The sequence below is a fragment of the Dicentrarchus labrax genome, unplaced genomic scaffold, assembly GCF_905237075.1.
Source record: "Dicentrarchus labrax unplaced genomic scaffold, dlabrax2021, whole genome shotgun sequence".
Lineage (NCBI taxonomy): Eukaryota > Metazoa > Chordata > Actinopteri > Moronidae > Dicentrarchus > Dicentrarchus labrax.
The window spans coordinates 4,840,463-4,867,789 of NW_026136718.1; the positions used below are offsets into that span (position 1 = coordinate 4,840,463).

At 39.1% G+C, this 27,327-nt stretch overlaps 1 protein-coding gene across 1 annotated transcript in view; it reads right to left on the reverse strand.

Annotated features, from left to right (window-relative positions):
• Positions 1-25,387, reverse strand: part of brinp3a.2 (bone morphogenetic protein/retinoic acid inducible neural-specific 3a, tandem duplicate 2) — a 47,281-nt gene extending 21,894 nt beyond the window's left edge. Inside the window, exons 1-2 of the mRNA XM_051377504.1 lie at positions 24,626-25,387; positions 10,568-10,924 (exon numbers count right to left, since the gene is read on the reverse strand). Of these exons, the coding sequence (XP_051233464.1) occupies positions 10,568-10,788 (221 nt within the window). The 5' untranslated portion in view covers positions 10,789-10,924; positions 24,626-25,387. The remainder of the gene's footprint in view (positions 1-10,567; positions 10,925-24,625) is intronic.
• Between the last annotated feature and the right edge of the window lie 1,940 nt (positions 25,388-27,327).

The window sequence follows — 27,327 nt, forward strand, 5'->3', positions numbered from 1 at the left end:
CTATAATGGCCGAAAATGCTATATTATGAAGAAGAAAATGGTACAGGCTGATTGGAATTGGAATTGGAAACTATGGTAACTGCTAAACAAAACATCTGAAGTGACATAGTCATCCTTGTAAATGCACTTACCTTTGATTGTGTGTGTGTGTGTTTAAAAGCTTATAACCCATAGACACATACTGGGATACCTGTTAGAAAGAGGTATTTAAACACACACACAAACACACACACACACACACACACACACACACACACACACACACACACACACACACACACACACTTGACCGTAGCTGCCTGCACATACAGTATATCCAGTAAGCAACCTGCAATGCTCAATATCTCCCAAAGAGAAATTCAACTAATTTCGATGAAAGTGCTTTCACCTGCCCCGAGCAGGGCAGGCTACAAGTTGTACTCTGACCACTGCTAACCTGCTGTCATAACAAATTGGATAAGAGAACCAACGGCCAAACTCCATATGACTAAGGCAGCAGAAGATCAAAAATGCAAGGTCAAAACAGCTTGCTTTACAGAAAATATCTTCTTAGAAGTGAGGATTCAGTTCAGGAATTCCAAATCGGTACCTCTTCTTTGGCTTAAAGGCCCTAAAATATAACGCTGTGATATGGAAGGTGATGTCATGTATTTACACCTACCAATTAGATTTTATTTTTTATTTTTTTTAAGTATTTTTTGGGGCTTTTATTGCCTTTTACTTGATATTGACAGCTGAAGATAGACAGGAAAGGGGGGCAGAGAGAGGGGATGACACACAGCAAAGGGCCGCAGGTCAGATTTGGACCCTGGGCCGCTGCAGCAAGGACTCAGCCTCAGTACATGGGGCGCCAGCTCTACCAGCTGAGCTAACCGGGCACCCCCAATTAGATTTTAACAATATTAGAATTTGATGTGTGGTGAGAATTTTCTGTCAACAGTACTCTTTAATTTTAAACGTTTAAGCCAACATGGATGAGAATTCCTAAATGTGTTCAGAAAAAATGTAAATTTGAACATCTACAATTCAGTGACAACTGGGAAAACTCATCTGCTAAAGACTGAGTGATACAATCTGAAGCTTCACAATAGCAATTAAACGGACCTTGTATCGAGATTGTTTTGTCGACCACTGTTTCCAAGGTTACTTTGAATCTCATTTGTGACAATGAGAACTACGCAGTAATTGCTGAAGTCCCCTCTTTACAGTGTTAATAATATGTATAATGTGTTAAGTTATAATTAAACTTTGGTTGCTGCTTATTGCACAACTATTTATTGTTAAAAATCATTTTAAAGCTAATTCAGCCGTTTTAGGAATTATTTTCATTTTTTCTCAGATAAGTAATAGTAACAGAAAACAAAATACATTTCTTGTAGATCCAATTTGTAAGCATCTGAATTCAGGGTTATTTTTGGTTCCTTAGTACACCTACTGTTAGAGACATTAAATGAAAAGCACATAGTGTAGGCCCAGACACAATGAATCAAAATGTAGCTGACAGGTTTGTATAATATGAAAATTCTTCTGCATTTTGATTCACTTCTTCTTTTCAGAAGTCAGTGTGACCACAGAAGAAAAAGGCCGTGACCTCCAAGGAATGCAGAAGAGATGCCATTAAAAGAGATTACATTTTTGCTCACATTCAGTATTCCATCTGTGTCTCGTCTTTTATCTTTTATAAATTTGGATTTGGATTTCAGAAAAGAATGCGTGCTTGTTGAAATCAACCTGTTTTAAGCCATTGAAATGGCTAAATAACCAGTATATACAATATTATGCATAGTTTGTAGACTTCAACAGTCAGAGAAAGTAAGAATAACTCAAATAATGGCAGTTTATTTATGTGTGGGTCGGTATTCATTTAAAAAGAAAATAATGTAGAAGGAAAATTAGAGATACACATAAGAAAACCCACCTACAGAGAAATAACCTATTTCAGCGTCTGTAACTGGGGCTAATTAAATATGTACTTGCAAAATCAAGACACTGTTTGAAGACCACAACTATCTTTGATGTTTAAAAAAAGTACAGCTCTGATATCATGCCAGTGGCGAGATTGTATTATTTTTGCGAGCACTTTCCCTCCGCCACAGATCTGCATGGCAATGAATGTATAAAGAGACAGTTATGAAGTCACAGACAGATATCACAGCTGTAATTATAACAGATCGGTTGTGATTACTTTGAAATTTCTTGGGGAGGCTACAGGAGTGCGGTGCCAATTTTTTGCAATCCGCCTGGCACTGCCCCCAATTTACTCACATAATCACGCTTATGTGAGAAGAAAGGAACGGGAGAAAAGTTCCTCAAAGAATAGAGGGCCTAGATCCTGATGTTTTTTTTTATTTAGAGAAGGAATGGAAATAACGCTTTGAACATCAAAACCATGAAGGAGCAATGTAGAAATAAACATGATTAATTGTCTTGACTGAGGGATTATTTTTGTCAGATTTCACTATGAGGCAGAAAATAAACACACAGTGAATTTATGTGAACGGCATTGTCCGATCAGTCAAATGTTGCACTTTTCTCTCACCAAAATAAAAGCTTGACTGCTGTAATCAGAAAGGGTTGAACAACCTTGGCTGCTGATGATGGATGGAGGGAGTGTGGCCTTCTGAAAGGGTATATATCACATTAAACCAGGAGTAATGAGGAAAGCTCAAACACCCAGATGTTTGAATGATACAAAGTGTAAATCCACGAGAATTCAAACTCCTGTACACAAAAGTTAGAGCAAGCTGCAACGCACATTGATTTCAATTTCAGTTATATAATCACAAAACAAGACACTGATTCACACAATATTAAGCAGAAACTGTAGGCAGAGTGTGTGAAGTAAACATAATGATGTTAAATGGATATGTGGTACCCGCTGACCTTTTTGCTGACACTGTAGTATTCAGACAAAGCCTTTGACTAATCTCTTGCTCAGATATATCTAGTGTAGCTATTAATCTTCACCTCATTTCATGCCATACAAATAAATGACCTCTTCAAATGGGACACTGTGTCTCTTGAGTTCCACTTTGCAGTGTGAAAGCACTAGTTCAAAGCCGCAGCACGTTCTGTGGAAAAAGAGGAATATACAGGGAGGGAGAGAGAGGGTAGGGTGGTGTAGGGTAAGGTGGGGTGAGGTAGGGTAGGGTGGGGTGGGGTGGGGGGCAGAGAACAGGTATAGAAAGAGTATTCGCAAATCCCCGCTGTCGTTCGTTTCTTCAGTTATCGTTGACTGTGATAAGCTAGCCCTGTCTTATCTTAAACCCCCGATAGGCCAAATGGTTCGTCCTGCAGGGAGAGGAGGAAATGAAATGGGTTTCACCATGGAGTTGATTTTAGGGGCTGCAATCCTCCCTACAACCAGCTAAGTCATTATTATTATCAATTTCATTGCTCCTTTTCACCAAGGTACATCAGTTTCATCAGTTTAACTCTGTGGACGCTATCATAGCCAAGTTGTTTGAGTTGCTGAATTTTTCTCAAAATTCAAAGAGGCCCCTTTATTCTTGGCTCATCCAACATACCTGCATCTGCAGTGGTGGACAGTTACAAGGTAGATTTACGAGTACAGTTTTGTGGTACTTGTACTTTACTTGAACATTTCTATTGTGTGTTACTTTATACTTCTACTACACATCAGAGGGAAATATTTGACTTTTCACCTTACTCTATTAATGTGACAGCTAGTTACTGATGACATATAGGCTTATAAAATACAGTGCATTGTTAAAGATTATGAGAAAAAAATGAACATTGTAGACTGAGTAATCAATGTATTGATTTGGTAATGCCCATGTGATTTTTGTGTTTTGAGGAAGTCAAGTGAGAATCTGCTGATAGTCAACTCAGAGTTTCACTGTAAGATTTAAGGATCGTTGTACTGGGGAAGGCCTGAGGCACCGACATATGATTAACAATTTAGCTGTCAGGAGGTCACCAATTGGTCTTCTGTTTGCTTGATAGTATATAAGGGAAGACATTCTAAAAGTCTGGTAGAGAACAACCATGCTGAAGTCTTCTCTCAATGCTGCATGAAGTAAAGAGACTTGATCCATCACACCGGGTCTGTAATTTATTTAGAGAACTAGCAATATATTTATTATTAATATTTTGGAAGATTTATCCTACAATACTTTTAGCTGATACTACTTTTATTTTAAACACCAACTTTATCATTATTTGGATTGGATTGTTTTTACATTGGTGAATTTGCTTAAGTAAAGGATATAAATACTTCTTCTAAATGCTACTGTGCTTCTGATATTTCTTGTATCCACATCTATTCACTGGCATGTGGCCTAATGGTTAAGCAGTTTAATAATATTTAATGAGCATAGTGCCTTTTCCACAGTCAAATAATATTTATAATGACATCTTATCCCATAAAAAATAATCACATGCATTATCCAAATGCAATATGTTTCGAACACGGCCAAATGCATGTCAACACTCCTGCCTTCACCCTGGTGGAGATGGCAGCTTTCCCTTGGCAATGTTTCCTGAGGACAGGTGGCTAAGGCGGAAGGCCCACATTGTGTTTGCATTGGAAGCAATGGGTACGCTCTCCAGTGAATCGCCAAAACACACACACTCGCAGATCCACAAAAACACAAACCCTCTTTCATTTCCTTCAGAGGACTTGTTAAAATTTCTTTCAAATTCAATTAGTAAGAGCCAGGAGATTGAGTAGGAGGATAACTTGGTGTGAAGCCATAGCTGACGTAGTTCAAACAATTTAACTCTGAGCACCAATTCTGCTAATCTCTCTTCTCCTGTATTTGAGCATTTATTAGAATTTAGCAGAGATGTGGACTACACATGAGGAATACCTGACCAGAAAATATTGTCACTTTCAATCCAGCCTCTTTTCTCTTTTCAAGTGATGTGTCTCTCAACCAAATTTGGACAGCTGAAAATGATTGTTTACAACAAACAAAAGCATTAAGGTCTAGTGTGTAGGACGGAGTGGCATCTAGTGGTGTTGTTGCACCCCTCGCCTCACCCTCCTGTTTCAAGAGTGGAGGAGAAACTACGGTTGCTGTGAACCTCATGAAAAATGAGTGTTTGGTTTGTTCGTTCTGGACTACTAGAAATAGGGTGGTTCAACATAGCGTGGTCAATTCAAGTTAAATATAGACTTTGCTTATCCGGTGTGAATGCACCACACAAAACACGGACATGGTGGTGGGGTCATTTCTAAATCCACTGGTCCCCTGATTTTTTGAATCTAAAGCTGCTGTCACACCACCATTCATGCAACAATTTCTTAGAAATCTATATAATAAACTAACGATAAACAATACTGTGACACAGGTAACAGCCCACTAAAAACATAAACCTAAAGGGTTCCTTTTTTGATTTTGGCATGGCATTATGTCAAGACTAATCTACAGCAGCTCTGTGATGCTGTACTAAATGCTAACATCAGCATGCTGGTATGATCACATCCTGAAGTTTAGCAGGTATATTGTTTATCATCTTAGTGTGTAAGCATGCTTTTTTTGCTAAGTACAGTAATACTCCACACAAAGTACATCAGTGGCTACTTTTTCTGTCAAGTATTGAACAAATTAACATTTTGACACATGCTGTGTGGAAACTTTAGTGATTATTATTGTCATTCTGAGGGGGGCATTATTGTCAGAGTCAAATTTCTTGTCAATCCATCCAATATTTGTGAAAGCATTTCACTTGAGAAATCACAAACTCAGGGTGGCACTTGAAGAAAAGTCAGGGGATCACCAAAGTCAGTAGGATTTATCCACAATGAGAATAAGGCAAAATGCATGCCACTAGTGTGGCAAAAAACCTGAAATGAGGATTAAAAAGGAAACCATGATGATGCTTTCCTCCATTTACTTGAAAATCACCTCTTTTTACACTTTTATGATCTTTATCAAATCAAACTTTAGCGAGACAGCTCAACTAGAGAGACATTGCCTACATCAGCTGCCTGCAGCTTTAACAAATTGAATACAAATGAGAACTGAAGTAAAAACTGAGCAATTAATCAGGCTGATATGAGATAGACTGTCTAATCTTGTGTCCCTTATGACTTCCACTAAAGACCAATACTTTTTTTCTGACGTTTTAAACAGCAATTGAGGAAAAGTGTCTTAAGGGTAACTAGTATTTATTACTGTTATTTCCCCAACCTATTTACCGCAAGGAGCAACTTGGAGATGCCTAAACCTCTGAGGGAATTTTTAGGAAAGGAGACGAGACAAAGAACATCAGTAAGAATGCAGCAGTGGGATGCTGAGAAGCAGCGCTGAGGGAGTCTGCTCTAAAACACTCACCTCAACCCTCTTCAGAGCACCTGCAGACTCCCCTGTGGTTTAAGAAATCTGCTGTTGTTCACTGTGCCTGAAGTGGCTCTTCTATCAAACAGTAAGCTGCTTTCATTTCATCAAGTTAAACTCATAAGGTGGGAGTGTCATATGTGCTCCGGTCTGCAGAATAAACTAATTGAAGATAATTAATAGAGTCCCATTGTTTTAATTCATTATGTGTTGATGCACAATGATGCTGACTGACACACTGAAAAAGCAATTACTTTTCGTTGATGATTTTGACATCTATATCAGCAGCTTCAGCAACTTTGCTATGAAGTTTTTAAGAGGAATGATGCCTGATTAAATCTGGATACATAAGTGTCCATACCCCTTTACAGTTCCAATCTCATTTTAATCTAAGTGATTTGGATTTATGTTATATTCCACCCACATCTTTTTAATAACTAATACGATATGGCTATTAAAAGTTAAAAGGTTGACTAAAGAACAGCAGCTATTGGCTTGGATTCATGTGAGTTGCTGTGGTTTCCACTTTGTGTATATTATCTATGTTTCTTCCATATGTAGAGCACTTTGTAAATTCTGATCACCTTTATCCTTTATAACACTGGTGGACACCTCTGCCCTCTTCGGTGCCCTTCCAGCGGACAACACGCGAACAAATGCCCTCTAGGATGCTAATCCTAACACTGACTAAACTGTTTCACCATAACTACAATACAACTTTCTACATGCTGGTGCCATTTTTAGTTTTTTTTTTTTTTGTTGCCCCTCTCCCTCAAACTACCTAATTCTAGCCCTGCTTTATAACAATATTTACTGAAGAAACAGTTGTTCTCTTCCGTCATATCTAGAAAGTTTAGCAGCCGTTTTAATCTGGTAATCCTCGCTGCATGCAAATTAGCTTTTGTGATCATCAAACAGCTGAAAAATCCTTTGAATCCATTCCAATATAGTGATGGAAAACAAATAACAATTTGAGTAGTTGGATGTTTTCATTACAATAATGCCGCATCTTTTTCTTCAATGTTGCATAAGCAAAGGCTCTAGATAATCCCTTATAAGGCATGTTTGCCTATAATTCCAGGAATAAAACTAATCATCTGATAATTACCGAGTGAACGCTGATTTCCATAAACTGATGATGACTCAGGTTACTAAATGCCGACACCCAACACAGTTTATATTTAACTTTAAGAAATTTCATCTGGAGAGGAAGATTCATGTTAGATTACCCTGGGATATTTATTTAAAATTAAGTTTAGATTAATCAAAATTAATTATGATACATAAGACACTGCAGGTTGACCAGAGCTCCACAAAGCACAGGCCAAAAGATAAATTTGAGGAGCTGAACTAGATCTTCTTTAAACTGATTTTTTTCTTTACAGCTAGGTATTGAACCTCAATTCTTTTTAAAGGACACATCAATATTTTACGTGTCTGCAGCATCAAATCACTAATTAAAACGTTTTTTTTTTTTTTTTTTATTCAGGCAAAGTTTGTCTTGTACAGCTGCTTCAACAGTGATGCACTGAGATTCTCGGCATGTTTTGTTAAACTAAAAGTAAAAAGTCTAATATCTGCTGAATTTCAGGTACTCTATAAAAAGTCTTATTTGAATTAATTAAACGTCTTCTGATCACTATTATTCAAATGAAACTAGGTAACATCAGCCTTTGGTTGAGCTTCTTGCAGCTCATATATAGTTTCAACCTGTTGTGAGAAGTGGCAATAGATATTTATTTGCCTTTTACAAGATGGAAAGGTTGGAAAATAACTTCCTCTTCCTCTTGTTGGTACACAAGGGTTAAAGCTTGTTTTAGAAACTTAAGGAGCTATATTACGCAGCAGGAGCACAGCTACGAAATTTGGTCCCCTTGAGAGAATATTGCAGTGGGCCCACTTTCCTTAATAAAACAACCCTACTGAATTTTTTATGAGCCCGCTCCAGGTGTGCGCTCCCAAAATCATTGCCACATTTCACCCCACCAACATAGCTATCATTGCCAAAACAGAAGCTTACCCACAGCTGTATCCTCCCTGTCTTTGTCTGATTCCTTTCTGAAATCAAATGGGACTGAATCCAAGTGAATTTCAATTCAGGAAGATTTACAGGCTATTTACTTTTTAGGTTAGTTTTTCCTTTTAATATCATCACTATTAATCAATGCCACATTGTGGTAATCTAGAGAGCCTCAAACACAACCTTGCAGCTGACAGAAGCCTCTCAGGGGATTCTGTGATAATGCAGAGTAATAAGTACTAAGAGCTCACTAATCACTTGGCCACATGATAAGACTATTAATCTTGCCGCCCATGCAGCTCGGCTCCAACGGATCGCTGCCTTTTGCCAGAGAAGGAAATATTAAAAAGCTCTAATGCAGCAACCGTTCACCGAAGCCATAAAGCATCCTCGCACCAATCCATAGATGTCAGGAACCCTGTCTATCTATTTCCAGAAGCCTGGACAACATCCTCCTAAATGACGATGGATATGATTCATGACACAATCTCCACTAATTTGGTTGCATGCCGATACCTCAGACTGTGTTGCTGTCATGACAAATCTTCATTTTTTTCCCGGTGCTAATCAACATATTTTAGTTGACCATCTGATCAGGTAACTCTCTGAGGGATTGGAAGCCAGCTGATAGCAACATGCCTGCATGAAATACTTCCTGATTCTGTCTAGACATGTGCCAGGTATCTTGTGAACATTGGCTGTTCACATGATTACATTAAAGCCTTTTCTGCAGGACAACACTGGGGAAATAATACAGTCTGCCTACTAAATAGCCATGAATAGGCCTTTCATAAAGCATATTGTCCACTGCGAGTACTAATTTAAGATGTGCAGTTGCGTTGCATCTTCTCCCTTACATCATTTTGATGTCACAATAAAAAAAGCAAATGCACTGATCATAAAAGCCCTCTGCAGCTGTAGCTATGAACACTACTGTCACACTTGTAGCACTCACATTACATTGTCACATACATGTTAAAATGCCCTTGGAATGACCTTGTTCTCGACTTCAACCTTTTCCTCAACCAGCATATTATAACAGATGTCCATATGTATTAAATTATATATATTTGTAAGTTCATTCAACCATGACAAGCGAAAGTGCACTCCCTTCCTTTCTCATTTTTCTCATTCAATTCAACTCGACATGATTTGACTGCAGTGCATCCATTGCAAGCAATATAAGGTTTACTAGGGTGCTTTAATAAGGGTCAGGTAAGGACTTGCACATGATATTTATAGTCAGTAAAGCCCCCAAAATTTGCTGACTGTTAATGGGTTTGTACAGGGAATAGTGGGAGTTGTCTTTTCCAAAATCCAAGAATAATGCTGAATCATTAGACGTATACTGTAAAATCCCTTACACAGAATATTTCCCCCAAACCCACATATAGACATGCACGTGATGAAAGTAATGCTCATGGAATTATTAGTTGATTAATTATTGCAGTGACTGTGTCTAATGGCTATAATGGAGGTCCTCAGCCACTGAGCAGCTGTGGTTGTGAACAATTAAATGTGTCATGGCTGTGCTAACTGCATTTGAAGGAAAAGTTCGGCCTTCTAGGAAATATTCTGTCTCAACCTCAATTGTGGTTTCACAGGGGTTGTGTGCAGGACTATTTCTGTTAACTGATTAAACAAACGAGAAATAGCATGTTCATTTGAGAGCTGGACAGGTGGCTCTGTTTAAAGCTGACACTTTCCCCATTTTCAGTCTTTATCCTAAGCCAACCGTCTGATGGATGTAGCCACGTATTTACCTCAAAGACACAAGATTGGTATCAAACTTCTCATGTCCCTTTTTTTTGTATTAACATTTTCTTAACTGTTAAACCATGATTTTTGGTAGTATTAGCCTTGACCACAGATGGAAATCAGTACTTTATAATGAATCTTCCCACCAAAAATAAAAATAATATATGTTTGGTAATGATCAAACCTCTAATCTCCATAGACTAAACCATCTTCATATGATGATTAGGTGCTACTGAGTACATGCTGTGGCTTAGGACAAAATACTGTGACTTTGTGAGTTATACTAATCTAAATGTGTAACCACATGAACATAATCACATTATGTATCTGGTCTTTATTTACACAGAGCCGATCTTTAAAAGGACAACCATGAAGACTGTTTGATGTGGCTGCTGGGAGATTTGTCATGCATATTATAGGAGCAGTGATATAGCGTTAGTAGATACAGTGTAAAGTGCCTCTTCATCCTGCAGTCATGACTCACCTGTATATCTTGTATCTGGTGGAGAAGCCTTGTCGGTTCTTCTCCACAAAGTCGATGTACTCTGGGGAGTGGTGGAAGGGCCCTTTATCAGACAGGAGCCAGTCCAGGGGGCCTCCGGGCTTGTCATTGGGGAGGCTGGCTGTTGCTGCTGCTGCTATTACTGCAGACCGTAAACACACCCAGCAGTGAAGGCTGAGGCTGATGACGCCCCATAGAGCCATCAGAGATGGAGGGAGCGAGGGAGGGATGAGGGTGGTGATGGTGGGGGGCGTTCAGCAGCCAAAGCCGCTCGTCATTAGCTGGCTCCTCCACTGGGATGACCGGGGGACCTGCATCACCTCAACGCCCCCGGAACACCTAAAGAAAAAACAAACACACAGATAAGGATACATACAAACACCCACATGCAGCATAAAAAACAGACACAAACAGAAATCGTACAATATTTCAAACTTCAACAGCTCCACTGGCAACAAGATAGTGTTGAATACTGTTTGAAGAGGTTTCATTACACAGAAATCCTGTGACATGATCAGTAAACTACACAATCTGTTTGTGTTGGAATGATTCATCCATGAATCAATTGTGTATTGACATAAAATTAATCATCATATCATTTACATTATTTATCAAGGAGAGAAAACATTTATTTTTTTGCTGCAGCTTCTCAAATGTGAGGACTTGCTGACCTATAAGTATTTTAATTGAATACTTGGAAATATGTAAAAAAAAAAAAAAAAAAAAAAGTATAATACCTCTAGTTTATTGTTTTTGGAATAAAACAAGTAAACATGTCACCTTACACAAAAAAAAAAAAAATGTTGACGCTTTTAAACACTGGTGTAACGATTCACACTTTATGAAATACGTCACTTTCTTCTTTAGTTGTGACCATGTGAAATATTAGAGTGCTGTATTTGTCATATTACCGTGCCTTGCAAGCACTCACTAGTCTATTCACTGAGAGCAAATTGGGGTTTAGTGTCTTGATCAAAGACGCTTCATTATGTCAGACATAAGAGCCGAGGCTCAAGCCCCAGATTTTTTGACAGCTTCACTCTTGTTTTTGCTCAAATTGGGGAGAACATCACAGATTGTGCACACATCATTGTAGAACATGATAAAATAATACCATTCACCATGCAAGAAATCAGACTCCATGTCGTCATCGCACACTGCGGTATCGATCAATAAAGCTACTTATATTAGGTTGACTTTAAATTACATTTTAATATCCATCCTTTACTTTTACTTACATTTTTTTACATTACACGAGATACTTGAGGATTTAGTGATTATTTGTAAAAAATAAATGAAAGACTGATCAATAATAAAAGTAATCATTATTTGCAGACCTACTCCTTTAAATTGGTTATCTCAGGGGCTGGTTGGGAAATGCGTAATCAAATAAAGAAAAATCACAGCACTTGCACTGTGATGTTGAATCCATCTTCCTTTGGAGAGAGAAAGACAGTTTAGGTCCTTTTTTAGGACACAGTATTTCTCATTACTCATCGCCTTCTTTGTAGTTTGGATTTCCATATGAGACAAGGACTTTATTTAGGTAAAAAGGGAGAAGTTGTGCAGACTTGATGCAGCCTCACTTTTCTGGAAATATTCTAATATAAAAGTATTACCTGATACAACTGCTTCTAAACTGTTATGTTGAGTCTAATTGTTGATTGATGATTCTGAAAGTAACAATTCTAATCGTGAATTCATCCCTGTAACTCAGCAAATAATTGCTGTGCTGCTGTTTTCAAAATTATACTAATCATACTTCAACACTCGCTTCACTGCAACACTGCAACAGATCTATTAAGAGTTGTACTCACATGCAAATTGAGGAAGAAATACTCTCACATACGTACAGAGACACACAGTTTTTGCTCAAATAAAAAGTCTAGTGTTTTATCAGACTACATGCTGTTCAGAGTGTTGTCCAGGGCTCATGTTAGTCTCCATCACCATCTCGAGCCCCGTCAATCATCTTCCCCTGCAGTGACACACTCCTTTGCTGTGTTTGTAAGTGTGTGTTGGTGTGTATGGGGGTTTGAGTCCCATTACAGTATTCTGATGACAATCTGTCAAGTTAACTCAGCCATATGACCATTTGTGTGGGTGTGTGCACATGTGTGGGGGTTTCAAAAATCATTACTCTCAGACAACACAGCACATAGCATTGGAAGAGCGCACAACAGCTGGAGGTGGATAGAAAGAGCAGAGACAGATTTAAAATGTAATATTAAGTACTATTATACGTTCATCCACAGAAAGAGAGATAACTGTTGATTATTGAAAGTTTAAGCATGCAAAAGGACTTTAATTTAGTAGTTTTAATAGGATGAGATGAGCTGACAAGTTGGAAATTGATTTCAGTCCGACATTGCCGTCATCGCTCCACACTCAGCTTGCCTGAGTGTTAGAAATTAAAAGATACTAAGATTTCAATATCAATATGTGCTGTTCTTTATTTGTGTGTTTGTCTTACTTTTATAAACAGCACTTTCTTTAACCCTCATCCTGCCAACATATAATGTACAAGGACAACTGATTGGGGTCCATGGGGACTTGAAGACTAACCTACTGTAAGGAAAAACCATCATAGCAACAGATTATTGTTATTATATTCTATCTCTGCAACCAAAAAAAGGCTATATTTTTGCTTTTTACCACTCTAGTCCACACATGCAGACTTGCACTCAAGTCTGCATGTCAATCATATGCACAACACTATTTTACAAGCTTATCTTGTATAATAGAACATGCACATTTAATTTAATAATCATAAAACATTTTTATCATCAATATTTTATTTCTGACTTTGAACATAATTTTACCAAAAAGCACTAAAACAAATAGAAATTAATGATATGACGTTATTATGAACAAATTGACTAACAAAGTCATAACAAATTAGAATGATATGATGTGTGATGTGTATGATGTGATGTGACTAAATCTATATCTCTGGTGGTAGGATGAGGGTTCTGTGACATCACTTTTGGGAGAAAACTGGTATATTCCCCAGAGCTGTTTTTTTTTTAAAGAAATATAAACCCACAAAGAGCTTTTTATTACTTTTGTTCACAAATACTCCTCTCTAAACAGAGTTACAATAGTATGTCCAAGTCAAGTTTCATGTCAAAGGTAAAAAGCAGAAGTCATGATCCAAGGTTTGCAGGTCTTTCATAGCATTTGTACACATCTTTTTCAAAGCTGTTTTTACATGATCAGAACTGAAGACTTGTGTCTGTGCTTTAATAGAGACTCAATATTCTGACTATCAAGTCTCAAGCTCAGTGTTAAAGGGGTAAAGTCCAGTCTCAAGTAAGTCAAGTGTCAGAGCAGTCAAGTCCCAGGCAAGTTTCAAATTCTTCCGCCTGCATGAACCTTCAATTTACTTAATCAAAGATCATACACTCCAGACATAATATTATTATTTTTTTTTAAATGGGCAGAAAAGGTGATAACACACTGGACAGGTAAACGGTAAAAACAATACAATCCCTTGTCCCTGTACCAAAACAGAAATGGACATTATTTATAATTTATGCTGCTTTTTTTTATTGAAAAGGCATTGAAACAAAGGGAAAAAACTAGTGGTCTAATAGGTAGATGTGGGAAACAAGGACTTTGCAGAGACAGCTGGAGGGAGATGGAGCTTTATGAGAGTGAACTTTGGCGGGGGTTGTGGCTCTGCGCTGAAACTTGATGAACTGGACTAAAAAATAATTCTCACTCATAGCACCCCATTGCTTTACAATTTCCTCTGCATGCCTTTTTTCCCGGTCTTGACTGTGGTTGTAAAAATCATGTTTGTAATAATCTTACTCTGAACAATGGCAAGAGATTTAATCAGAGGGCCGATGATTATAATAAAAAAACACACTTTATTATTTTATATCCCAACTGTCAACACCAACTGGTCCAGACTTGATGGACACCAACTTGGTGCAATCAGTCATGATGCCAGGTCATAATCACTGGCATCATTGCAATGTGTCTGAGTGAGGTCATAGTCTCCAGTTTAAAAACTGCAGTTTTTATATGTACACATTGGCCTTGTATAGCATGAAGGGCAGCCAAGAAGGCGGCACGATTCTGCAATGCACTGCTACTGACAGGGCAGGAATAAAGTTACACAACAGTGAAACTGAGCAAATTCTCCCAAATTCTCTTTAAACTACTTTTGTTGTTGATGCAGTTAAACTGTGAACCAGTCTTTTAGCAATGACTGTTCCCATTCCAGCATTGTTGAATAGTTTATTTGCACTGAGACAGAGGACCTATGTCTTGTAGCTCTTCTGGTTTCTTCTGCCACGCTTTGAGTTTGAGGATTGCACTTTTTTCTCGGTTCCTTCAGCGGCGGAGAGCTACACAGCGAAGTCACACTTTGTCTGTGTTGACAGTCTGAGAGTCTGAAACTACAGTTGTGGCTCACTATCCTATAGTATCAGGTTTGAGTATAAGTTGCTATATGATAATGCCTGACGACGTGTCTATGGTGCAAATAAATTGGCCTCAAAACAGCTACACGTGCATCTTTTTGTTAGCTGTATCCAGAGCTTCAACTCTGACTAAATATTATAGGTGAAACACGACCACCTTTACATGGTGCATGTTGTGTATAAAATGACCTATCTCAGAGGGGAGACTGTGGCGTGTTAATATCAAAATGGAGCACAGAGGTCATATTAAAAGACTCTTTAATCTTATCATCCAACAGGCAGCTGTCCAAAAAGCTGATGCATGAAAAGACTGGGCTCTTTCTGTTCCCCGTTGCCCACTTGCTCTCTTTCCTTTCCTATATCCCTCCTTTGTGTTTTTCTTTTGCCTCTCCTTCCTCAAACAACCCACTCTCTTCTCCTTCCGCATTCTGAAATACCCACTTTTGACTCACATCTTCCATGTTTTATACACACTTGCTATGACAATCCTGTCAGTAAACATTCATTGTTTTCAGACAGGTCTGTGCCAGCCTTATAATCACATTATCGCCCAAACAAAACCATCCACTAAGCCTTTGTTATCAGCTGCCTGGGTGATATCAGATACATGTCATTTTCCCTACACAAGGACATTATGTCACATTTCCAACCTTATGCAAACACTGCTTTTCATCAAACAATGCTAAAAATGCTCCTCCTTGAGGCGGGAAGCCCTCACATAATCTAGAAACAACAAATCAAATGTTGGGTGATACAACAAGAAGGCATTTTTCTATTCTAGCAGTAGACAAGCACTGGGGCTCCAGTGGATCCACTCAAATATGATTTTGCACAACGTGGGCCGGCAATAACCCGGGGCTGTTTGGAACCTGTGTATAAAATGAAAGCTCTGTTTGTTCCTGTGAGGTCCCCTCAATGGAATTGTGAGGAGAGTGCAAATGATGGGGGAATAGATTTTCCCACACATGAATGTAATGAGGAGTTGCGTTCCCTGAATAGGCAAATGCCAAGAATAATATAGTTGAAAGACAAGATATGACACCCTATAGCAATTACAGGCCTTTAGCTGTTATCCATGTAGATTTGAGCTATTAACTGCATGTTTTCTTTTGCTAACATTTTCATAATATCTTTCTTCTAAAAAATGTCCTCACATATTTTCAGAGCACCAAGGTAATCATAATTTTAAGTTAAATTAAAAAGGGTATGAGCTTTCAGAAGCATATCTGCCTTTTAGACTGTTATGGTGCTCAAGGTTTAGAATCGTCTCTCTGGTCGAATTGACAGTCAGCATGTGCCCCCATGGACAATCTCCTCAGCCTTGTCATGTGAAGCACAATTTTTCTTTCTTAAGCTTAAAAAATGTCCAACACATTTGCACAGGGAACATATAACATTTCTTTGAGTAGAGAGAAAACAGAGAGATTGCAATTTATCTTTTAAATGACACCTATGACAGGGTCCTGTTTACTTCTGCAGGGAAGAAATATCTGTTTGGAAGTCTTTTTTGTTCTGCCAGTTCGATTGAGAAAGGAGGGTGTTAAACAAATGGCCATTCGAGTGAAGTACAGCCAACAGTGGATCAAACTCTACAACATTTTTACGCCCACTGGCCGTCATAATGACAGGCTATATTCAGTAAGCACCACTGAATATCAAATACTTCAGCTGCAGAAATACTTAACAAGTCTGTTATCTGTGATGACTCCTGTCATTTGCGAGGTTTAATGTCTTGTCATTACTTGACCGAAAGGCCCAGCAGATCAATAGCAGAGCAAAGAGTGCTGTGAATCCCTGCTGTTTTTCCTCATGCCATTTACTTTTTAACTAAAACACATCGTGTAAACTTTTCAAATGATTTAAAAATGAAGTTTAGAGGGATTTAACAAATTCTCTATTCACCAAAGACAAACTCTTTGTGTTGTCGGCCCAGTATGACTCGATTATGTCTACAAAAGTGATTCGGCTTCACACAACGAGTTCACTCGTGGAATCGAAGCAGTCTGATTGAAAAACTGAAGTCTGTGTTGGAAGACCACCAGTCAAGCAAAAAGAAAAATATGTTCCTAACTTAAAACATATCTCATACGTATGTTCTTCCCTGAGGCATGGTGTTAAAAAGTAAATGAAATGATGGAAGTGAGTCAAAGGCATTTTTCATCACAAGGACTACTGGTGGTTACATTAAGGTATGACACATGCACAGTGTGGGCCTGGCATGTCCTCCAGCTATTTGGAACCTCTGTGTGAAATGACAACTCTCTTTGTTTTTCCACTTTTCATCTGAATGATCAAGAAAGTAGCATTAAAATAATAGGAATTTTTCCTAACATTGCATCCTCAACGGATACTGCAGTTTAAATCTTGTGAATTAGCAGCCTCTGGAAGAAATAAAATGTTTGGAAATTCATCATTCATTGAAAGAGATAATTTCATAGAAGGCATGATTGCTGATATTCTTGACATTATTCAGCACTTGTTTTGAAATGATGTGGTTGATTCACAGACTTCTTGAGCTAAATTAACAAAATTGCCAGTTTTGCCACTTTGAGTTAATATCTCAATTGATTTTGCTAAAAAGAACATCCGACATAGGCTCATTTACTGGCCTTTCCTACCAATCTGCTACATTTGTCATGAATGGATTTATCTTCACAAAATTTTGAAGCATCTTTCAGGCTATGTTGCCGCACTTCCTGTAACTTTGTGCCAGAATTACATGTTTACTCCAGAGATATGGGCCTGGCTACTGACTGCAGTTTTGGATCTTGACTCTCACCCTGGTTTTGGAGGATACAGTAAGCTTGATGAGATGTGGGAACTCCCAAGCCTAATCTTTCTTGAGAATTTCAGCAGCCGTTTTCATTGGAGACTGGGACAAAACAGAGCATTCAGCCCCTAAACATCTGCTCGCTTATTGTAGGATGCCAGAGCTGTAACGGTCACCTACCTGAGCTTTGTGTGTGTGTGTGTGTGTGAGTGTGTGTGTAAATTATTTGAAATGTGTGTGGTCTCTTGCAAAGTGTGTCCATATCCGTGATTGGAACACTCACCACAGCAGATCCTCTTTGTTGGCACCGCAAGTATGTAAATTGAGTCTCTTTTTGTGATATCTCACACTTTGAAAACATTTGAGGAGAACGATGGTAGAAAAAGAGATGGAGGCGAGGCACGTGCTTTGCGGGGGTGAGGTGGGGGTGGGGATTTGATTAAAACATTTCATTAGAATTTCTTCAACAGGATCCACTTTGTAACTTGTCTGCAAGCCAACCCCAAAACCATCCTCAAAGTAGGGAAACAGGAACTGATAAACTTTACATCTTCCCCTCCGTGCTGACTAATGAGGTTTTTGGCCCTAATTAACCCAGTTATCTTCCCTCCTACAACTGTCAACAATACCTCTCATACCAGCGCCAGGGGTAAAATACAGCCTTTGTGAAATGATAATATATGACTGCCAGTTGCACTCATCCGGCTGTTTTACAAACAAATACAAAGGATGAGCTCCCATGGTGTCATGGGAAGTAGACATCAAAAGATAAAAATGTCACAATGTAAGCGCTTACATGCACAAGCATGAACACACGTGCAAAACTACAAACATGCATATATAAGCGCCCAACATCAAGACTGCAAAATTTACTTTTGAGATGTTGTGGATGTAATTCAGTGATGGACAGCTCTCCCAAAAAAATAAAATAAAAAATCCACGCAATATTATTTTCCCAACACAGCACTGTGGTCTTCTAGTCCAAATACAGATTTATCAAGTGGCCTCCCTGAAGCATAATTTCATGCACATTAACATTGTTTTTTTGTTTGTTTGCTTTTTTTAAAAAAGAAATTCTGCTTTTATCAGTAAAAGTCTGACTTAAACTATGATGATTTGCATTTTGGCTGCAATATTTGTTATCTCTTATAATCCTCTGTATGTAAATTAGTTTTAGTGAAGTCACACAGCAAAGAAACCTATTTACATTTGTTATTTACATGGGCTGCTGCTATAATGATGAAGACTACAGTATGTGGACATACTGTATATTTAGACCTGTTTTTAATAGGAGGACAACACAAACTGTAGCTTTTCTGTACTGAAGCAGTAACCATTCTCTTTCTTACAAATTTGCACATTTGTAGAGAGGCTGTCCTCTACGAGGAATGATGGCATTAGTGTTTCCATTCAAGTAGCAAAGTAATAGTGGCCTGCGTAATTATAACACAAACAAAGGAAGAAATAAGGTGGCATTATTCTATAGCTATAAAGTCTGCATATGGTGGTGAATCTTAACAAATTAGTTATTTTATCCTACCAGTCCCCTCCGCTCTCCGTCTGATGTGAAAAGCTAGATTGACTGACATGGAAGCTGGAATGAAAAGGGAGTGTTTTTCCGTTATGCTTTATGTCTGGTAAACCTGTTGTAAAGTGTAATACCGTGCAGATTCTCCAACAGTTAAATAATCTATTTCCAGGTTTTCCAAGACATGGAAGAACCCTGAGAGGTCAATCAATCGCAGATATAAAGCATATGAAAACCCATTGTGTTTGACATTGTATTACAACTGGAGTCTATGAGACCTAACAGAAATTATTTTCTGTAGCTGCTTTCTGAACAATGTCAATAGTCATCCAAATCATGTTAATAAGCAATTCTCATATAATTAGTAAAAGTCATGAAGTATCAAGCAGATAAAAAATGTTGAGTGGTTGTTTTTTTTCCCAGACAGGGTCAAAGATGGCCCTCCAGGGTATGGCTCTCTGGGACCAAACAGAACATTAGGGTTAAGCACTGTATAAGCATGGGATTTAGGTTATGTACTAAAATATCTGTCTGTGTGTTTGTGTTAGACAGAATTTCAAACAGTCTAGAATCTCTGTTTCTCTCTATTTGAGATGAAAGCAGCTGATCAACAGGGGAGCCATATAGCTGATACACCAATAAACCGGCTAGAGTTACAGCCACAAATGCACTGTGGGACTTTACAGTGGTACAGTTTGTTACAGTGTTCATTTCTATTTAGGGAGCAGCATACGTCGCATCAGAAACCGTGTCTTTGTAAAACCCCATATAATCTTTCCACCACTATTTACAAAATAAGACAGTAGCTTATTAAGGCGGAGAAACTCCACAGCAGACATCTTCTAGGCCAGCATGGAAACAGATCAGGCCAACAAATCCTTCCTCTCACAAAAGCAAGATGGAAATTTGGCTGGCGGAAGCAATAAACTGATAACAAACCCAGCAACCCTTTTTTTTTAATACAGTGACTATTCATTATGAGAGATGGATAGCAATGAGCCCAGTCACCTCAAACACTACCATCACAAATTCACATCATTATGCAAAGATGAAAATATGACACAAAAAAGTTGCCTCTCATCTGTTCAGGCTCCTCCAAATCAGTTCTAAATGAACCTTGATTTTCAAGTGTTGATCAATATAACCATGTTAGAACAGGCAGATAGTGTGTGTGTGTGTGTGTGTGTGTGTGTGCTTGTCACATTGTATACAGCACATGTGTTTTTGTTCTCCTTGATGGCTGTGGCAACAATAGGAGATTAATTATTTAGACGGATTCAATCAATTACTCAGCTTGTGTTCTCTATCAGTGTCTATGTGTGTGCATGTGTAAGTTTTAGCAACTAAGTGTGCAATTTTTAATCTGCAAGGGTGTCGTAGTAAATCATTATAAGCTATAGTACATAAAACTGATGTTGAAAGCAAACAGGGGAAAAGTCACCTTAATGATTGCTACCCAGACTGTAAACTTCTCACTTGCACGTTTTTATATGGCTGCATATCACAGAGTAGCCAAGAACATACAGAGTGAAGCTTCTATAAATCACAGTAAAACACAAATAGCCCTCTTCTACTGGTGGCCTTGTACAAACAGGGACAAAGGTTGCTCTTAAATTAAAAAGGGACAGTTCCCTTCCTCACTCCTCTTCCTGGCTTTTTTCTTTCTTTATTTTCTTTGTGTCTTCTCCTGCTGTACTACTACTCCTACTTGACTTCCTTTCATTACAGATGAGGTAGGCTAGGGGGTATAGAAAGCATGCAACGTATTCAAATTGTAGTTTTCATGTCATCTTGTTTGAAGCTCAACATTTTGCTCTTTTTGTTGGCTTTAACTACCCGGTCTCAGTCAAAAGTCGTCAAATACTGCAGCCTGGTCAGCGGCCCTACGCTAGGGCTACACGATATGGTACATTTTTTTTTTTTTTTGACAGATATCATATATATATATATAATTCATGATTAATGGGAACGATCATTTTTGCATCATAATTTTCATTTTCACTTAAAAGAATATCAGATTTTGATGTTGCTTGGGGTCTATACCAAACAAAAATGTTTTCTTACATCTTGAGAAGTAAGATTATTTGCCTGGGCATCTCTGCAGAACTACAGTACTTTATTATAATGCTGTTTTATCATTCATTTTACCTTTATCAAAAACTGCAGCTTGCAATTTGGATTTTGCAATTGGTCATATTGCGATTTTTGTCAGCCCTACCCTATGCTTCAAAATATGACACTGTAGGTACTCCTTTAGTTAGTTTAGTCATTTTTGGACATGCCCACTGTGAAAGTCACGTGACTTTGTATACAGTGCAAGGAAGTCTGTATATTGAGGTGGAGGCATGGATGGATGGCTCAAACAAACCCAACGCTTTAACCCAGAACACCGCTGTTTGTTTCTTTTAAGTAATGTACTTTAGTTACATCAGGTACGTAACTTAACTTCCTAATCCTAACCTACCTAAAGTAGTGTTGGTGCCTGGACTTAATAAATATCCGGTTACACTTTCCAAATAACGCTTACATGGTTATTGTTGTCAAATGGTAACAGTTTGTTGTTTATTGCCCCGAATATCCAGAAATCAAGAAGGATGCCAACAGCGCCATATTTTGAAGCGGAGGGCCAGAGACCAAGCAGCAGCATTTGAGCTGGGAGTGGGAACAAGGCCATTTGAACCTGGTCTACTGATGTACAATTCACAACATCATAAGTGAAAATTGTCTGAAGGATCAGAGATCGGGAGCTGGGACGGGATGTTTTATCAAATTGTTGAAGCCCATGAAGTTTAATTTTTTTTTTGTTGTTGTTTTTCCTTATTATTTAGTCAAAGCAAAATAGTTCTCGTGCCCTCCCATTTTGAAAATAAAACCTCACAAGTTTCTTCCGTTAGAAGCTTTGACTATAATTTGTTCTGACCACAATTTGTTAATATTAGGGTTGAGTTCTTTGAGGTACAATTATATGGTTAGTCATTTTTGTCAATGTGTCTATTGTTATTGAAGGCTAGTTGTTACAACAATTGAATGTCTGACGCCTGCCTGTTTTAGTCAGAAGTCTGCGCTTGTTTTGTACTTATTACTTTTTGTGACTGACTGCAAATTTGCTGTAAAAGCGGTCTCGTGTCTGTCCGTTAGTGTGTGCTTTTACAGAATATGCTCAGACTCAACATTCAATTACAGTTGCCTCATAGAGAGATTTAAGTTTAATGCCCCAGTCGCACTTAATCTGAGAGATTCTATTTTAACGCTCTAGTCTCAAATCCCTCAATGAGAATTTTTTTTCCCCTTTTTATGATTTTCTCCTCTTTTGCTTTACCCTTATCTCTTCTTCTTTTCCCTTCTCTCCCTCCAACTGCTCTTTTCCATCATTTTATATTGAAGTCAAACTCAACGGTTTGCTCATTATCATAATATAATGGGCTATGGATCCTGGCAAAACTTGACCCCGAAATACCACCAAAACCTGCAGTCAATCATTTCCCCTCTTTTCATCCTCATTTCTCTTCCTTTCTTCCTTCCTTTCTTTCTATCCCCTATCCTCTCATTTCCGACTTCATTTTTACCTCCCTCTTCAAACTCCCACTTCCCAGCAAATAGCTGTTATGATCAAATACGCTGCAGTGGTATTTTACACAGCAAGGGCCTTCATTCATTAAGTAGAACACTTGTTGGCATAATATCCCCCCCCCCATCCCACCCACCACCTTAACCAAAGCTAAGTGATGGAGAACTGCATTTACTCCATGGTGTCTTTTCTTTGCCTTGTGTTTACAGTAGCTGTGGGAGGGCGGGTGGAAAGGTTTCTTTTGTTTCCTTCCTCCTCTTCCATTCTCTCCTCAGCCATCACACCTACGAATGATGCCTCACCCAGTCCTATCAAACACCCAACACTAAACTGTAAGAACAAGGCAGCCTCTCAGGCATGTAATTCCTCCTGTTGGCATTAGTTTAGAAGCCTATAGATGGCTCCCTGTTCAGTCACAGTTGCCGTGTAAAAGTGTTTTTCAAGCTCAATTTGACTCCTCTCTGGTCCATCACAGGCAGCTGGTCCTATCATCAACACCTTGACAAACAAGCAAACCCACACTCTCGCAAGCATAAAAGTAGGCTCATAAACGTGTAGCCTGGCTGGACATCCTAACAATGAGAACATGTAGAGAAGTGTGGAGCTTTCTTTTTGTGGGGCAGGTGAGCGATACAAGGAGAGAAATCTCTCTTTTCATAGGAGGAGACACTGTGCCTTTCAGGCCTAGACACGGTCGGGTTCACCAGTCTCCCAGGATAGATGAGGACACTGCTGAACAGTGGCCCTGTTGTGGCCCTATAAAAAGTCTGAGGCTTTGGCACTTCTGCCTAACACTGGCAAGTGGCAATGAGAATTACAGCAGTGATTCACTGTTTTTTTTCCACCAGAGAGCTCAGCTACAAAACTACCTTCCTGTCACTGGAGTGGCTTTTTCACTCGAATATACTGGTTTAATATATAGTTAAATTTAAAATACTACAAATAACACCTATGCCAACCTTCCCATGGGGCAGTATGATTGCATTTAAAATGCTATTTGTTTTCTTTGAGGGCATCTGGCTCATTATCAGAGCCTCCACTGAAGGCTGCCCTGACTCATGTGCCTTCTTTGAGGGTGATGCTTGAGGGTGAAATGTATAATTATGAAATCAGTGGGACTTGTTTCCTTTTTTCTTCTTTTTTTTTTTTTTTCTCTCCTTTCTGTTCTTTTTTTTTCCAGGCTGAGACCGAGCTGGGTTTTCTGCCTTGCTGGTGCTTGGCAAACCGTGGTCTGTGCACGCATCAGTGTTAGAGATCTGATCCTCTACAGGCGAGAATGCCAATACACCCTAAGGAATATAGATTAGAGATCTTTGTTGGAAAGGCAGAGACAGGGTGGCAGTGTGTGTGTGTGGGGCAGGTGGGAAGAAGGAAGGCAGTGAGAAAGGTACATGAGTCTGATGGGGCTCATATACTGACAAGGCATGAAAAGCAATATTGTGTAGCAGTAGATAGTTTGTGCTTGTATGAAGGTGCAGGTGGGTGTCTGTGTGTGTGTGTGTGTGTGTGTGTGTGTGTGTGTGTTTCTGTGGGAGTTTCTGCTTGCGTTGTGGTCAAGCCACAGAGAGTATTTCATACATGTCATACACAGTGCCATCCAGGTCAAGTACCTTGCTGGCATATTATTTTCCACATATCATCAGGTAGGTCGCTTTGACGTTTATGCATTCTACTTTGTATTCACAAATCCAAATTCGACCAAAAAAAAAAAAAAAAAAATAGAATAATTACAAGAACTCACCGCGGTTTGGAACAGCAGATAAAGTTTAACTGGGTATTTCCCATTCTCTTGCTGAATCTCGCTGACTCTCAACTGCCGAACTCATTTCACAGTTTGTCGGGGTTCAATAGCAACTCCGCGGAGAAAAAAAACGGCACTCCAAAAAACACTAGTACACACTCAGGGATCCGAAAAGAGATAAAAGTGATCGGTGAGGAATTAAGGCTGCTCCGGACCAATCCGTCGCACGGTTCTACACCAGTGAGAAACTTTGACTTTCGCTGGGGGTGAAAAGTCGGCTTATCCCGGTGTATTTCAGCGATCCTAGAAGAAGAGGCTTTGACCTTTCTGAGGATAATGACTTTACAAAATGAAATCATCCAGCAGGAGATGTAGTCAAGAGGAGAGACGAGGAGAGAGAGGCGGAGGAGGAGGAGGAGAGAGACTCAAGGAGCGCAAAGGGGCTGTCGATTAGAAGATTAAAAAGACGCGTTTGCGCATTTGTTTCAGCCAGAAACCGGCGGGGTCCACTGTCGGACGGATGCGGCGGAATGCGGCTATACCGGGACGGAGACAGCCGCCCCACGAAGATGGTTAAATATCCCGTTATGAATTCCACCCCAGCGCCGTTTTTTTTCTACTTGACCCGCCTACTCCGCATCGCTGTGTGGAGGAGCTGAGGAGCCAGATCCTGTAGAAACTGTAGGTAGGCGCCCGGCAGCAGATAACAGGCATGGGCGCCTCAGCTCTCCCCTGTGGCCCCTCTCTCACTTAGTCACATGTTTAAGACACAAGTAGCCCTCTGTAATAGCTGCCAAAGGAGGGTAGAATAAGGTAGGGGACGTGGAGAGAATGATAACAAGCGTTTTGGTAACGGTCCCCCTCTCTCCTTCGCACTTTAAATGAAAAGCGCTGGTGTGCACTAAGCGAAATGGCACTCTTGTCATTAACTTTATGCCCTAATATAGTTATTTTAATGCTGCACTTATTTATAAAGACATGGGCAATGGAAGTAATTGAATATCCCCCATAACTACTTGGCTGGTCCACTCCAAAAAGCGCCTCCAGAGAGGACATCAACATTTAATTCCTTATCTGTCTGAGCTGTCACATTAGTCAGAGGAGAGCGAAGGTGTTGAGCATAATGTCTAATCCTCTTTGGTTTTGTCTTGTGGAGCATGCCTATGCATGAACCATGAGTCATTAAGTGGTACTGCAAAGGCAGCTCTGCTAAAATCACCATGCAGCAGAGACTACAGCCACTGAGTGACTGAATAGATGCTGGCATTTTCATAATGACTATGACAGCACACATTATAGTAACAGGGATCAGCGATGTTAAACTCTATACCCATGCACCTGATTTCATTTCAGACTGCCCTGATCAAAACCAGCGCCAGAGCGTGTAGGATTTGAACTGACCAGTACAAGACTGCTCTGCAGGAATAATTAATATGCAGTGGGAAAAGAGGGTCTTTTGTCTGAATTACATCTGAAATACAATTTGTATCCTTCAGTTATGTGGACATTCCTGGGTAAGTAGGTTTTAAGCCCACGATGGCTAACAGTGAATCCTAAATAGTTAGTGTGAACATTAAATATCAAATATTGAAATTCAAAAATGCAATATTTGTTGCAGTTAGTGTTTTAATGTGAGATATCTCAGTGTTTATCAGTATTGACACCATGCTTGACTGTTAAAGCACTTCTTTAATTGGATTACTACCTCAATAGCAATATTCTTATGCTGCATACTGTGAACTTTAGCTCATTCCCTGGTGAATTATTTCCCCATTGCTACACATAACTATAACATCTCTTTTATTAAAATAGCATCTCATACATTTTTTTTCTTCAGATTTTATTGTCAGATTTCTTTGTTTTTCTCCTTGACTTGCAGAACTTGATTTTTATAATTATTTTGTACTATGTCTATTGTTATGCACCAAAACACCAAGGCAAATTCCCTATATGTGAAAACCTACTTGGCAATAAACTTGATTCTGATTCTCATTCTAATGTGAAGGGTCAGGGTGCTGCAGGGCCTTATCATGTATAATACAATGTGGGTGGTGATCGTGGGTCACTGGTTAACTCATGATTCCGTTGGGTTTAAAGAAACTAAATCTACCCAGAAACCGCAGAAATTAATCTGTGAAAGCAATCAGGTCTTGGAATTGTACAGGCACAGCAGCCTCAGTGTGGTGCTAATTAACCCAGTTCCCTGTGTGTTTCAGTGTCCATTTAGTATGCTGTGCTGTGCTGTAGCTGTCCGTGGTTCTGAAGTTGATTTATGTCGCGTCCCAGCAGAGATTTGTGCCAGATTTGGTGTGACACAGACTCGGTTTTATATTCCTAACTGTCAATTCCGATCGGGACAGTGCCGCAAATGTGACAACTTGTTAGAAAAGTCTCATTAATTTAACCCTTACCATAAGTGTATCCATCCATCTGTGTGCTACATTAGAAAAACGACAGCGTTGTTCCCATCCCAATCCATTCATCATTCAAATTAAACCCATCCGGCTCCGTGGTTGTTGTGGTTGATGATAAGCTTATGGGTGGGGTGCTGTCCATGGTGCTGGAACCAGCCTCGCGCTGTTTGGAGCCCCTGGGATCAAAGTTTAACTTTTAGATTAAAAACGACTTAAATGCTTGATTGGATAAGTGACTCAGTGTATTTACATTAGCAAAACCTTACCAAGAGTGCTCTCCTTACATAA